Source organism: Podarcis melisellensis, assembly GCF_964234715.1.
Source record: "Podarcis melisellensis genome assembly, chromosome: 17".
NCBI lineage: Eukaryota > Metazoa > Chordata > Lepidosauria > Squamata > Lacertidae > Podarcis > Podarcis melisellensis.
This window is the reverse complement of record NC_138534.1, coordinates 16,419,155-16,433,843: the sequence shown is the minus strand read 5'-3', so window position 1 is coordinate 16,433,843 and position 14,689 is coordinate 16,419,155. Positions and strand designations below refer to the sequence as shown.

General features: G+C 40.8%; 1 protein-coding gene across 3 annotated transcripts in view; it reads left to right on the top strand.

The window, feature by feature from the left end:
• The window catches only part of CCDC171 (coiled-coil domain containing 171), a 217,647-nt gene extending 204,463 nt beyond the window's left edge, over positions 1–13,184 (top strand). For all 3 annotated transcript variants that reach the window (XM_081893784.1, XM_081893785.1, XM_081893783.1), the window contains one exon: positions 12,894–13,184. In XM_081893784.1, the coding sequence (XP_081749910.1) occupies positions 12,894–13,109 (216 nt within the window). In that variant the 3' untranslated portion in view covers positions 13,110–13,184. The remainder of the gene's footprint in view (positions 1–12,893) is intronic.
• The last annotated feature ends 1,505 nt before the right edge of the window (positions 13,185–14,689 follow it).

Here is a 14,689-nt window from a genome sequence, read left to right as displayed (position 1 = left end):
GATGAGATGGTTGGACAGTGTTCTCGAAGCTACCAGCATGAGTTTGCTCAAACTGCAGGAGGCAGTGGAAGACAGGAGTGCCTGGTGTGCTTTGGTCCATGGGGTCACAAAATGCCGGACACGACTAAACGACTAAATGACAACAACAAACTTGGGTAGCTTTTCTTTCTATTCATTTATTAGTTTTCATTGGCAGTGAGAGAGGTTGGGGGGCCCAGGGCATGGTTGCTTGCCTGCAGTGAGTTTTGATTGCATGTGTGAGGGGGTAACCCGGTCAGTTGGGCAGCATCTAAATACATTTATTATTATTATGTTTTGAAAATCGGTTTGTACAGTGATCCTCTTCCTGCACAGTGTCAGCATACTATTTCCTATCTCAGCAGCTAGCATTGGGTACACTCTGGTCATCAACTGCTATTGTATGCCACGGCAAAGTCCCTAGAATTTTGTGGGTCATGTTGTTTTTTGCCGATGGAACTAAGAGGAACTTGCTTATTGAAAATTAACACAGATACTTAGCTTTAGTCAAATAATATCTTGCATGTAAAAAACAAAAACAAAAGTGATTTGAGGTTTTCTTTCTGGACATAATTTTTCTTTGGATTTTACCACGATAGAATAGAACAGAATAATGTCACCACGTTTCCTTACAGTAGTGGCACAATTCACAGTCAAGTAAGCAGGTGTCTTAGTTTTCTGTGCTCTTTGCTCTGTCCATTGTACCTGCCTTTTTCCAATCTGCCTCCGTCCCATTTGTCTGCCAAGTGACAGTGTCTGACATGCCATGATACAAAGATCCGACAATACTGTCTAGGTTGCAGTGGGAATGAAAAGCTTGTAAGAAGCGGGAAAGCTGTTGTGTTGAAAACTGGATCAGGATGTTTAACCCCGAGTAGAAAGTTTTTAAGAAAGAATAGAGCCGAGAACATAATTGAGCTGGCTTTGCAGAAGAAAAGACTTATTCTGTACAAAGGTAGATAAATTTACTTCTTTCTGGTGTCAAGGACTTTTACTTCGGCATTTCCTCCTTCCTTTTGAAGAAGCTATTTCAAGATACAGGGCTAGAAGCATCCATTATCCAGCGCTAAACCGTGGGTTAAACACAAAAGAAAGTAAAATTTGTTCTGGGGTTATGAATCAACGGAGACATTTTTTGTAAGAAGTGAAAGCCTAGTTAGGCTGCCAAAAGACTCTGGTTCATGTACTCAGGTGACACCTGAATTGAGGTAATCCAAATGACCTATCCATGCTAATGCTACCTTGACTCTTTCCTCCTTTTTCTATGTCTCAATAAAGTCAGAACATACAGAACATAGCCAAGCACTCCCCATTTCGCCAGACTTCTGTTTCTGGGTCACTGCAGAAATGTGTGAGGGCCACTTTATGTGTTGCAGCAAAAGACAGATCCTTGAACTTCCACTATGGCTCAGTTTCACCTTTTCATTAATGTCAGAAGAGTTTTTGCAGAGTATGAATGTACGTAAGTCCAGCACTCATCTGAGGCCGTGTGTGTGTGTGTGTGTGTGTGTGTGTGTGTGTGTGTGTCTCTGTCTCTGTCTCTGTGTGTGTGCAAGTTCTGGGCATGCAAATGCCCTTCGAACATATTAGCAAACTCACGTTTGATCTGATGGTAGTGGGGACCCACCCTTTGCTGTAAAAAGTGCCTACAACTGAGTTCAGATGGTCCAGTCTCTGGCTCATTTCTGCTAAAAAACAGGTGTTGCTGATCTTTCCTGAGTACCTCTGGTGTTATGCTGCTCACGCGAGCACTTTTTGCACAAACCAACAAGAAGTCATGCACACTTCACCTACTCCAGCTCCTGATAAAATCTGCAATTCATCACAGATGCTGGTGATAACCATGGAACTTATGACTCTCAATAGATTACTCACTCATTTCAGACTGAGGGCTTTTAATCCCAAGTGACCACATGGGACCCACGTTTTATAATCTATCAAGCCGTTCCCCTTTGGTTTTTCCTCACCCTATCCTTTGTCTTATACAAACTTCAAAGAAACAAAGAAAATAGCGGTGGTGTCGTCCCTCTTGCAACCTACCTTGGGACAAGGTACAACCCCATTGTCATGCTTGCTATTTGAAGAGCAGCTATTTAGTTTACCCTTCAAGCCCTAAAACAGCATAGCCTGCAACAGAGATGGGGAGCTGGTGGCCTTCCAAGTGTTGTCGGATTCCAACTCCTAAAAGCCCCTGGGCATTTCATTCCACTTTTAATTTGTAAACTACCTTCCTATATTACTACACACAAGGCAGTTTACAACTGAAGACAGCAAAATAGATCACACACACAATAACAATCTGATCCAATAATAAAAGCCACAACAACTTTAAAATAAACAAGTTGTATCAAATAAAGCAATATTCAACAATCCATTAGACTGTACTAGTAAACAGTAGGATTAAATATCAGCAAATAATAGTTAAACAGTTTACACTTACCAATTACAGTAAGGAATTACAAATCAATAAAAATAATGGCAAGTCACAGTGCTTAAAATACCACAAAGTGCTTAAAATACCACAAACCATGCAAAAGGATCAAATTGGGAAACGAGTACACACAACTTATAAAATTATTTTTGTATTATAAAAGTATTTGGTCAATAGCAAGGGATTATGGGACTTGAAGTCTAACAACATCTGGAGGGCCACCAGTAAATTATCTCTGATAGCTTTCACAAACTCCTCTTGAAATCCTCTAGAGAAGACTATTTCATGGCTCTGTTGGAAAGTTTATGCTATCGCTGAAGCATTTTTGTAGTTGAAGAGGTTCTGGCTTCTACAGTATTCATAAGACGACTTTGCTATTTAGTATTAGGGTGTATGCTTTATGTTTCTCAACTGAGCCATTGTTTTGTGCTGGAAATCCAAGTGGAATAATATGAAAATACTTGGAAATGTCTGTGAGGGTGTGATGCAGAAGACAGGAAGTTCAAAGGGTACAAAAGTTTAATATTCTATTATTAGACAACTGTTTTGGTCCTTTGGTTGCTGACAAGTTTCAGGACTGTTGAACTGGCAGTAACAACTTCATGTTTGTTTTATTGAGCTTGTACATTTGGATCACCATTCCTACAATCAGCAATTGTACTTTTTCTTAATGTTCCCGTTTCCTGTTTTTGTGTAGAACTCATTTGAAGAAAGTTTTCAAAACCATACTGCTTCTCGAAGGCCAGAAATGTTGACCTATAGTGTTCTAAAATACCAAGAAAATTCTGTAGAACCCGATTTTGATTCTGTAGAACCAGATGTTGCTGATCTACAACCCCAATCGTGCACGGCTATTGGCCATGTGGCTGCAGTTGATGATAGGGGACATAGGAGCCAACTCCTAGGGGTCAAGGTCCCTTCAGCTCCCTAATAAAATATTTGAGGGGACCAGGTCCTCCCAAAGTTGATGGATACTGCCATTCAAATAGTGTGTGTGTGCCGCAATATGCGATTGATTATGCGAGATGGGGCTTACCTGCCCCCCCTGTTTTATTCAAGTTGGCACCCCTGGTAGGTGGAATCCAGCAACATCTAGAGGGCTACAGGTTCTCAACCCCCTGCTGCATTTCCTGAAAAAACACCAGCACACAAGGCTAGCAACATTGGGCTATACTTGACGGTTGTCATACACTACTCAACCTCAATTTTTCTGCAGCAAAATGGGTATAACAACACTAGGGCCTTCCTCTTAGCACGTTTCTCCCTTGCATCCTGAGTTCGAGTGTCTTCAAAGCCCATGACACCTTTGGTAAAGGCTGTTCTCCAATTGGAGCACTCGCAGGCCAGTGTTTCCCATTTCCCATGATAATTGTTACACTGCAAGTGAAATCAAAATCCTGCCGATATTTCCATCTGCTTACAGTGGAACGCTCGCAGGCAAGTGTTTCCCAATTGTTGGTGTCTATACTGCATTTTAAACATTTGCCTTGAGACAGTCTTGCACATAACATGTAGCTGGTCTCTGCATTTCCAAAGCTGGACCTTTAAACCCATCTGTGTGTTCAAGGGACAAGTGAATCTGAGTTAAGGTTCTCCTATTGACAATGACTCCCCAGCTAGCTTCACCTGATCCAGAAGCAGCTTCCCAGCTGGAAGGCAATCATAGGTTGGCATGGTAGAAAGCCACACCTGCCTATGAGCTTGGTCACCGTCTCTTGGTCTGACCTACAAGGTTGGTGCAAGGAAGGGAAGCTAAGAGCCACATAAGAGACCACAAGGTACTTGGAAGAAAACCACATTATAAATGCCTATATCTCTTTGTCTTTCTCTGCATTTGCATCATTCCGCAAAGCCTTTTGCGCACATTCTTTTCTCTCTCTCTCTTTCTCTCTTGTATACAGATTTTACATTCATATAAAAGGCGGGAGTGGGTGGGGACAATTCCTTTTTAGAACGTTCATTCCCTTAGGATGCAATTGGTATGTGGAAAATATTGATTTTCGTTTGCTTAGTGACTCTCGGCTTGTTTGGCCGTTTTTGGGAAAAGTGATTTTCCAGTGTCAGTACCAATCCACGGCTGATTGGTATATATACATAGTTTTTTCCCTTGAATTATTAGGTTTTTATTTAGGTGCAGCCAGAAGTATAACTGTATATATGAATGAGGCCAGAAACAATAGAAACTGTAACCCTAGCCCAGCCACACTCAAATTGTTTATAACTGATAAGCTTGATTTCTTGCCCAGTTAGCATAATTTGAAGCTTGCATGCCTGTTAGACATCAACTGAAATTGAGCCTAGAGTATGACCCTTTCCCCCCTCCTAGTTATTCATATAACAATTAAGGGTCCTCCCTCCCTCTCTCATTGCAATGCCTTTTCAAAATAAATTCACTTTTCTGTTTAATTTCTGATTCTATAAAACTCACAAGTGATTGGTATTGCTCATAAACTGCTTGCACCAGGAGCAGGAGGAGAAGCAAAGGTCAGTATTGCTGCACCAAACCAAAAACTTACTGTGTGTAAAATCTAAGTCAGATCGAAAGGTATTTTAAAAGCAGCTAACTTTTATGAGGATACACAAGTGTACTTCATTGAGTTAGAAATTCTAGCGTCTTCCCCACCTGGTACTAGAATTTTGGATTAGATTTCTTGCCGTCAGGCAGTTCCTTCAAATTATTTCATACAGAGCAACATTTTTGGATTTCCTCATAAAGCTATTTGCTGATTTTATTGCTTTTATAAAGGATACATTTACGCAATGTAGCACCTTCTCAGATTTATTTATTTTTTTAAAGCTAGCTGCTTTGTTTGTTTGTTTTAATCCAACAAAATGCATGGCCCATATTTTTTATTTTTTTTAAATGAGTGAACCTAAAGCATGTTGAATTTGGATAATGCACCCGGTGTTTGAACAGCAATTCCGAAGAGTTTCTGAAATCCCAGTGGGATGCTCTTTTGCAAATGTCACGTTGCCGTCACATCAAGAAGTGTTATCTACATACAACAGCGGTTTATCAAGGGCACAATGTGACTAGCATTGTTCTTTCCCCCCGGAGGGGGCTGTTTTTTTACAAGACGGCGTAGTTCTGATATGAAATCAGTGCTAAACATTGGTAGTTTGAGCAAGGAAAGGGAATTTTGCTCTCTTGAGAGTGCATGGCATGGTAGCACATACAGCTTGTAATCTCACAACACTGGCAGAAAGATGTTTTGAACCTGACTCTAACCTACAGCCCACTTACGGTGGAACAGCTTCATTGAATGAAAGTATTCATAAGTATATGAGCTGTGAATCATGGTTTGTGGTACCAAACCCTTCTCCCCACTGGTGACTTTCCCTCCAAAGCAGGGGACATTGCACCCCCCCTCTCTACTCCCTCACAAACGCTTTTCAGCAGAAAACTCTTTGAGATGGACAACGCTGACCTCCAGTATAGCATATGAAGAGATCCATTTTCAAAGCCAGCAAGGGTTATGTCACCCATTTTGATTAGCTGGGTCAGAAACAATGGTGGCTATGAGAATTTGTTGTGCAGGGGACCCTTTTCTCGCAAGACAATCCTGGAACACTTAAAATGCATTTTTAAACAAGACATTTGTTTTTAATGTCTCAATGAGTTTATCCTTCAGTTCAATAGATCATTGTCCACATACTGCCACAGATATATGGTCTCTCTTTAAATTTCTTCCATAGCATATTGATCAGTAGGCTTCCATTCATAGCCTACCGCAACTTCCTTAGAGTATGAGATGACACTTGTGCTCTTGGATAACCCTAATAAAAACTGGAGATTTACCTAAATCATGAAGAAGAAAAAAAGCGGGGAATAAATCTCACCAATGATCTGGGGTTAAAATAGGTGTAACTGAATCTTAAATCTTTCCCGGATGCCCTTAAAAGATTTACAATCCATTTACTTTTTTTGATATGCCTTTTTAGGGGGTTGCTCACTATTTTACTTAACATACTGCCAGCTGTTCGACAGAGTATGTAATAGAGTTAATCATCTAAATGTCTAATGATTTTTCTGGTGTGAGAATGCTGAATCATAAAGACACTTTAATTGTGCCTTAGCCATATCCTTCCGTACCATAAAAGGCTATTGTTGGAAATAATAATTAGGATGCCCCACACTCCCTGCATTTCTGTCGCTAATAGAAATGCAAGGATTTCATGAAACCTGTATATATAAAAATCAAATGTATATTTTTAAAATCAAATTATGTTGATGGTCAAATTTCGGTCCTTTGGTTTTGTTTCGTTTTGTTTCATTTTTAAAGCATGATTTAAAATACAATGAGAAATGTGGCTTTGCTGAATCCTGGCTTTCTCTTCCCGGTTTAGTAAATGGGATGACTAAATCACAGTCGCACCACTTCGGAGCAAACTGGGAAGAAGGAAAGTAGTTAAGCATCTTGCTGTGCGTGAGCAGATAAGAGGGCAGGCAGGCACCGTGCACCTTGACCACCTATTATGAAGCTTTTTGCTGCAATGTCAAGTGAAAGCAAGTTAATTGGGTGAAGCTGTAGAGCATGTTAGGGGCATGGTAAAGAGATGCTGGCTGACAGCTGAATGTCAGCAGAAGCTACTCAAGTGTGGCTGAGAGACAGAGACCTGTCACAAAGTTCACGCGGGCTGCAGCGCAGTTAGGGAGCTGAAATGTGGTTCGGGCTCACTTTCTCCCTCATTGCATTCAAGCACCTTAAGATTTCACACTGTATGTGTCAACCCTTGTTCTCTAAGCTGTTTTCTCCTAACCCTTCTGAATTCAAATGATTGGACAAAAAGATGCTAATGTTTGGCAAAGTGAATGTAAATATAGTCTCCCCCCCCTTTTCTCCCCCCGCTTCCCCTTTCCTCTTTCTGCCAGAGCACAGATCTGCATCAGGCTCCAGGTCTCTGACAAAAAAATTAGACTGCTGGAAATTCAGCAGATAGATGCACATCTCTTGCGAAGGGATTCCCGAATTGGGCAATTAAAACGGTTTGGCTAATCGCTGCTTTTGTCCGTCGCAGGAGAACTTTTTTCTGTACAGGCCCTTCCAGCCTGTTGCAAAGGCTGAGCAAGCCAGCTTTTGCTAGTCAATACAATCTCGTCCCTTGTTATTTCCTTTTAATTGATCCCCTCCCAGCTTCCAACGATTGAAGTGGAGGTAACACTTGGAAAAACAGCCACCTGTAAAACTAGCTGTGGGGAGGTACGGACATTAGAAGGCCGCTCGCTTGGATTTAGGGCCAAGCTTCCATTCACCCATAAAATGGGCACCCAGAAATATGGCCAGTAACACAAGCACAAGGCTTGGCCCACAAGATTCAAATAGAAAGTGTAAAAAGGAAAGAGGAAAACAGAGTCGGCAGTCTTTCCGTCTCCATGTTTAGAGCTGCATAAAGAGTCGAGCGCTGTGCTATGAAATGATAATGGCAGCACGTTACATAAAAACTTGGGGGACGCTCAAGAGCATATAGTCATCGTTCTGCAAGGGAGAGCCACGGAGTTGTCTTTCTGCTTGTCTGCAAGAAGAAAGAGCCCCAGGGTCCATCTCCCATAAGAGCCTGAGAAGCAGCTGTGCTGTTCTGGATTGCAGTATATATAGTCCTCAATGTAGAGTGATCTCCATCAGGTCTACCTGCCCAACAGTTGAGGGATGCAAGGTAAAGGTAAAGGACCCCTGGATGGTTAAGTCCAGTCAAAGGCGACTATGGGGTTGCAGTGCTCATCTCGCTTTCAGGCCAAGGGAGCCGGTGTTTGTCCACAGACAGCCTTCTGGGTCATGTGGCCAGCAGGACTAAACCGCTTCTGGTGCAATGGGACACAGTGATGGAAACCAGAGCGCACGGAAACGCTTGCCAATCAGAAGGTCAGCAGTTTGAATCCCTGCAACGGGGTGAGTTCCCGTTGCTCTGTCCCAGCTCCTGCCAACCTAGCAGTTCAAAAGCATGTTAAAGTGCAAGTAGATAAATAGCTACCACTCCGGTGGGAAGGTAAACGGCGTTTCCGTGCGCTGCTCTGGTTCGCCAGAAGTGGCTTAGTCATGCTGGCCACATGAACCAGAAGCTGTACGCCGGCTCCCTTGGCCAGTAAAGCGAGATGAGCGCCGCAACCCCAGAGTCGTACGCGACTGGACTTAACTGTCAGGGGTCCTTTACCTTTACCTTTTTAAGGCCATCAGAGCTCATCCTAAATCTGGATGGGAAAACAAGGTAGTAGGAGAGCAGTCTGTAAAGAAATTGCCGACACCCCGTTTTACCGTTCACAGTACAAACCTGACCTTGGGGGATGTTGGTTCTCTACCTACAAGATAGTTGCTGAATCCTAAAAAACTGGGTGTGGTTGGTGTGAGTGTGTATGTGCATGTGTTTGCTCTATCACAGTAGCTTGATGCCTCCGTAAGAATCTGGATTGTGCAGCAAATTCATTAAACTGACATAAATGGTTCTTGCAGAAGTTAGATGATTTCAAGATACATCATTCAAGAACGTTTAGAAATGTACTGTAGATATCAAAATACAGTGGTACCTCGGGTTACATACGCTTCAGGCTACAGACTCCGCTAACCCAGAAATAATACCTCGGGTTAAGAACTTTGCTTCAGGATGAGAACAGAAATCGTGCTCTGGCAGCGGGAGGCCCCACTAGCTAAAGTGGTGCTTCAGGTTAAGAACAGTTTCAGGTTAAGAACGGACCTCCGGAACGAATTAAGTATGTAACCAGAGGTACCACTGTATACTGTACATGTGGTCACAGAAAATACAGCGGCACCTCGGTTTTTGAACGCCTCCGTAGTCGAACATTTTGGAACTCTGAAAACCCAGAAGCAAGTGCCTCGGAACTCAAACGGACTTCCGGAACGGATTACGTTAGAAAAGTGAGGTACCACTGTATTTATATAACTGTGTTGGAAATTCCAAATAGTATATGAAATCAGTGCTAGCTCAGGACATTTTGTAGTCCAAATCAGAGTCCAAATGCAGCCATCCCATCCCAATAGATGCATCATTTTATAAAGTTTTGCTGTACTATTTAGACACCAATTCCTGCCTTGATTTGTCTCCCCTTCCTGATTCTGCCTGAAGCAGGTCTCTTCTTCTTGCTGCTTAGTGGTAACTGTTAGGTAGACTCCAAGCCTTAGGAGCTACACTAGGGCAGTGTAGGGTGAAAGAACAATTCCTCCTTCCTGTTCTCTGATACAATGGTACCTTGGTTGTCAAACTTTATCCGTTCCAAGAGTCCGTTTGACTCCTGGAGCCGTTCGAAAACCAAAGCGCAGTTTCCAATTGCCTGCAGGAGCTTCCTGCACTCAATCGGAAGCTGCGTCAGACGTTAAGCTTCCAAAAAAATTCGCAAACCAGAACATTCGCTTCCGGGTTTGCCGCGTTCGAGAGCCGTTCTGTTCGGGAGCCAAGCCATTCGAGAACCAAGGTACCACTGTACTGCCGTATACAGATAAGTAAAAAGGAGGGTGCCTTGGGGGCTGGCAGAAATGAGAAGAGAGAAACCAAGAATCCTTCTCCTGCCCAAATATTGATCTGAGCTGTAGTAGGGTGTGGAGGGGGGCATTCTTTTGAGGCAACCTTTTAAGACCCCCAGAAGTTCTTTTTTTAGCCAAGCTCGGGCAAACTTGCATAGCTTCTCTAGCCTCTAAGCTGCTGCAACATGGAGCCACCATCTTGGACAGAACCCATCAGTAAATGCAGCCGTCTCAGCGAATATGCACATAGTTTCCGGTTCAAATGATCTGTTGGTGCTCCTGCACAGAGACTCCAAGTTCCAATTCTATAATGTTGCCAACTAAGGGATAGAGCGCAATGATATTGAGAGAAAAAATACAATCTGATGCATATAGACACATGGTTAGAGTAAAAAACACACCAAAAACCTGTATTATTTTGAGTTATTCCAATGTAAGTTATACTTTCAGGGCTATGTGTGTGTTTTCTTCATTTGTTTTAAATGCATACAGCAGTTCTGGATCAAAACAGTTCATATGAATAGCGGCGAAAGCTTTTCCTCCATCTGTCAAGGCTACAGGAGCAATCAGATTTCCATTCCATTTGTTGGATGTTATTCTACCTCAGTTTCCTAGGAGGTGCAGCCTGGGCCTGAGAACTGAAGCAGACCAGACTCCCCTCCTTCCACCACCGCCAAACATTGAAGCCTTTTCCTGTAACAGTCTATTGACTAGCTGCCAATCATTAAGTTTCATACTTTTTTTGTGCAACTCTCTGAGGGAACCTGATTTCTACCCCCTTGCTTGGGATTTTGAGGTTGTTTTATTTTCAAAAAAAGAATCGGCTGAGTTTTGAGGGAAATAAAATGTGAGAAATGATTATGATTTTTAAGCTGAATGATAAGCGAGTTCATGCAGAAAATGACACTGACAAATATGCAAAACAACCTGTCCTTTACCTATTGACTGCACCTATTTAAAATGACAAATTGTCCTTGATTTTTGGAGCGGAATTTTAAAACAAAGCACATTTTCACATAGCATCAGAATTTCTCTCTTTGGAGTAAACCAGGAAATCCAAATTTTGCATTCTTGCTGCGGCATCCTGTACAAACATTTAGATAATTAAAACTTGCTAATTAGAATAGCAGATGTTCAAATATGTGAAGTCACTGTTGCCATTGCAATAAACATATCGATTTTAACTTGGCTACAATATGCTGTGTGCAGTAGGACCAAAATATACTCGCAGCAAAGATTGCAAGTTTAATTTCTGTCTAACTCAAACTTCACAATCCAAAATCCTTTGTAGAATTGAGCGTACAACTGCTTTTTAAATATCTCTTTGGGGTAACCATTTGAACTTGCAACCATACTGGTGGTTCTTAAAGGTCCGCCTTTTCAGCCTGCTACAAGATAGCTTGTGTTGTATCAGGAAATCAAAGAACCAACATCAAAGGAAATTGCTGAACTAGGTGTTAGATGCAGCCCATTGATTTTCCCTCCTTCTTCTCCCCAGTAGCAGTAATGGGAATGGGAGGGGGAAGCGCTCAAAAACCCAATGCGCACAGTAGCAAAATTCCAAATATTCCCTTCCACTTCATTACTGCAGCCTGTATTTTGGTGCTCATACAATTCACCGAAAGCATTCCATGGCATTTTGATGCCGTTGGTTAAAGTAGCACATGTCCCTAATGCAGATCAATTTTTAAAAAACTTTTATTGATAAATGCAATACTTACAAACACAAACCAGAACACTAAACAAACTTATTATACATAGATACATACACCTCTCAACTTAGATTACAAAAAAAAGAAAACAAACATGCAAACTAAACATACAGGCATAAATTTTGACTTCCCTCTACCTATATGTGGCTTCTTTGTTTTTTTTCCTTCTTTTTGCTATGTTATCAATATTATTTTTGACTATCTCATCTTATGCCCATTTCTTCTTAATTTTTTACTCTATGAGTTTCATTCATCGCATAGTGATATATTAATACCAGAACAATGTTTTTTGATGTATTCCTTCACGCAAGTCCACTCCTCTATCAGTTTTTGGTCTGATTGGTTTCTTACCACTGCTGTAAGTCTTGCTGATTCTATATATTCACAAAATCTTATTTGCCATTCTCGTATTGAGGGAGTGCAGATCGAATTTTAGATACAGTTGTGTTTGCTAGTTTGGGTGCTGGTTGTATATGATACTTGTTCTAAAGGTACTCATTCTTCCTATGCATTCTTCAGACTGATTCAAGCTGCCCCTCTTTGCTCTCTTACCTAGGATTAAGTCGATGGGACTTAGTTCTGAGTAAGAAATGTGTAGGATTATGGTACGCAAATACTTTATCTGCTTCGTTTGCTCTGATAAATGAAAAATGTAGCTAAAATTTTGTAGATGTTAATGAACATGAGCAAGCTAATATTCCTTCAGGACTGTATCCTATTTGGGTGGAATGTAGTTGCTGACCATGTTTAATTTATTCCAGACAGAGAATGAGACAAAAATTTAAACTGGGAAGCTCAGGGGCAAGCACAATTCAGCATTATCAAACAATATATTATTTTTTTTAAAAAAAGAAATGAAGTAAAAAAACTATTCTAGACTTTACCATACAGTGCGAAAAACCACTTGTTCCGATTTGTAGCTGATTGTGGCAATTTAGCAATTTTCAGTCTTAATGATAGCAGTGCGGCAGAGATACAGGAATGAGAGAATCAAAACCTTTACTAGAGCATTCAAATGTGAAAATAAGGGTAGTCGAAATATTAGGCGAAACAAATAATGTTTTCAAAAATTATTGTTAACTAATGCAATCCATAGATAGTGTGCTTGTTGAAATTAATGGGGCTTAAAACTGCTTTAAACCATGCATTGGGTTGTACTAATATGCCGTAGAATTTGAACATGCTGTTTCTTAATTGGCCTATGGATAATGTGTATGTATTTTATTTATGATTTTTCCCCCTTTTCTTTTTGCCTTATAGGAGCCGCAAAACACTTTAAGCATCCCTAGATCTTCAAGATCCTTAACCCAGCTGGACCAGAATTGCATCCCAGACTTTTTGCCACTCAAGGCAGAGTCAGATTACGATACATCTTTTGCCTTGGTACACAACAGACCTAATTCTCAGATTTCCTCATATTCCTCAACCCTGAATTTCATACCCACCACCAAACGAGCAATGCAAAATGGATGTTAAGATCTGATATTTTTTTGAAAGCAGCTATATATAAATACATGTGTGTAACTAATTAAAAACCTTCACTTACTTGGACGTTTTGAGCCTTCGAATTTCACTTATTTCTCTATGCATTTCTGTGGCATTAATTTTGCATTATTCATCGCGGGGGGTTTCACGGGTTGTTCCTATGCTCCTTCGCTCCCAGCATACTGAAAAAGAGTTCGTTTAATATATATATATATATATATATATATATATATATATAAAATGAAAAGTTTTATTTATCACGGTAGCTCATTTTTATGTAATATATTTTTAAATGTTCAAGAATGACACATTTTGGGTAATTTTCCTCAGACTTTTTTAAAAAAAGAAATCAATAAGCCATTTTAGTCTCTATCTATCAAAGTTGTTTCATACTTGTCTATTTTAAAACAGGGCTGCAATACTTTAATAGGATTGAGAGAGCTATTTGAAATGTATGCCAATGATTCCTGTCATTTCATGGCAGCCCTGCTATGGTTCAGTGAGCCCCCTCTCCTCTCTTGTCAGCTCAACTGAAGACAAGCATTTAGTTGCAAACTTTAAGCAGGTTGTGCAAAACAGAAATGATGGGACTGCTTCTCTTTCTGCACAATAATGTCACTCCTGGTCAATGTGAGAAGGTCAGGTTGCTCCTTGTAAACCTACATGATACTACTTGCCCATTTGAACAAGTTAAGTTAAGTGTGGAATCCGGTCCCTGCAGGCATTGCAAACTCATCCTTTTATCAAGTCCGTGTTTGATAAGAAAGTAGAAACAATTGTACGGGGAGGAATTTCTTCCTCTCTCTCCCTCTCTCCTTTTTTAGATGATATGTTTATGTACTTTTTATAAGGGCAGTTCCCAAACCAGGATTGCAGGTAATAAATTTAGTTTTAAGCTGCAGAGACTTTAAAGGAATGGCCGTTTTGACCTTCAAAATAGACTCCTTTTGTTGTTGTTGTTGTTGGTAGTAGGACCCAAGAGTGACGCCCATCTTTGATGCTGACAGAATTTAAAGCAAGGCCATTGCCCTGCATTTTCTGCCTTGTAGCACACAAAAGTAAAATTGTATGTCAGGCCGAGATGTCGGGGAGCTGACAAGATGCCCCAGTGACATTTCAGCTGGAAAGAGCAAGTGTCTTGCAACCAAGTGGTCAAATATCAAATAATAGGTCAAGCAGGAAGGAGCTGAGTTCTAACCACAAAGAGGTTTCTGGTAACTTACTTGACAAGCTTTTGGGCGCTTTGTGGCTTGACAAAGTGATGTTCTGTTGGGTATCGCTAGACAGACCGTTCTTTATCGCCTTCAGAAGATCAGACATTGACATTGATTAAACTCTTTAACCCTTAAAGGTTAAATCCTGGCTGTATGCGTCATTGTGAGTAAAGAACAAAAGAAAATTTGTAATATATACCATTTGTTATGGTATTAATCACCCCAACTCCCCAGTGCCATTAACATTTGATGTGTAATGTAGTTTTTGACAGCGATATTGAATGCAAAATCTATATGTTAGATTGCTTCTCATTATGGATCAGGGGTACATTAGAAAAATAACAATGTGCTTTATGG